General features: G+C 31.0%; 1 protein-coding gene across 1 annotated transcript in view; it reads left to right on the top strand.

The window, feature by feature from the left end:
- The first annotated feature begins 716 nt into the window (after window positions 1–716).
- The window catches only part of LOC111389420 (protein CHROMATIN REMODELING 20-like), a 3,313-nt gene continuing 2,905 nt past the window's right edge, over window positions 717–1,124 (top strand). Inside the window, exon 1 of the mRNA XM_023014343.1 lies at window positions 717–871. Within this exon, the coding sequence (XP_022870111.1) occupies window positions 766–871 (106 nt within the window). The 5' untranslated portion in view covers window positions 717–765. The remainder of the gene's footprint in view (window positions 872–1,124) is intronic.

Below are 1,124 nucleotides of genomic sequence, written 5' to 3'. Positions count from 1 at the left end.
TTCCACAATAGAATACATGTAAATACCTCAGAGTTGAAGAGTTGCAAACTATGATGAACTAGCACAAACGTGTGTGTTGAATATGTGATTTTTCAAAAAAGTACTACTACAATACGTCACCAATACGTTGATTGGTTTCTTTAAAATTTTTCATTTATATAATAAAAATTTTGTTTTAGACTCACTAATTTTTCTTGTTGAAAGCTTTTCAATATGGGTACTGATTTGTTATTTAATAATAAAGAAAAATGATCATGGTAGAGTGTCAAAGTAGTTTCGATATCTAACATGTGTTGGACACGGACATGCCACATCACCCTAGTTGAAGTGTTCGTGTAATACACAAGTTGCAAACTTCATTCTATTGCATAACTTTTTAATACGTTTATAGAGTTTGATTTCTTTCGACTCTGATGAACATTTTGACTCCTCATTTTGCTTGTTTATTCTGTTATGTAAGTGATGGTTGAGTGTTTTGTAACTTCGCTAATCTCTAGTTCATGTATTTTTCTGCATTCATCTTTGGTCATAGTAAATGTAACTGTTATTGGTGTCTATATCTGCCACATATGGTAATGTTGTAGTTGGTGTCACCATTTATTTTCACATGTACAAAAGCCTATTATTGGGGCCATTATCAAAATTACTTTTGAGGTGTTACTTTTTATATTTTTAATTGATTGGTCTACTATTCTCACTTTATAAGTTTAACAAACTATAATTTGTTTACTGTAGATATGGAACCATCCTGGAATTTTACAACTGATGAAAGATAACAAAGACTATGGTAAATGTGAAGATGTAGAAAATTTTCTTGCAGATGATAGCTCAAGCGATGAGAATGTGGAGTACAACAATATGATTTCTAGAGGTATTTTTCAACATGCACTTTTAATAAATTATAATTGAGATAAATTATTAATTTTTTATTTTTTTACTCGTGATTTTTTGGATTTAATGTACTCCACAGTATAGGACAACCTTCCCATTCCCCAACTCCTTCACGAGATTTAAACATGCAATTGTTTGCAGGCAGCTTGATAGCTTATCTGCCTGGGCTGATCTCCCACATGTAGTTTCTATTGATAAAATTGTTTTTCAGAACTCATTTAATTCCTCAATTA

This window comes from Olea europaea, unplaced genomic scaffold (assembly GCF_002742605.1).
Source record: "Olea europaea var. sylvestris unplaced genomic scaffold, O_europaea_v1 scaffold589, whole genome shotgun sequence".
Taxonomy (NCBI): domain Eukaryota; kingdom Viridiplantae; phylum Streptophyta; class Magnoliopsida; order Lamiales; family Oleaceae; genus Olea; species Olea europaea.
The sequence above is the reverse complement of the archived record's forward strand: the minus strand, read 5'-3'. Positions and strand labels throughout refer to the sequence as shown.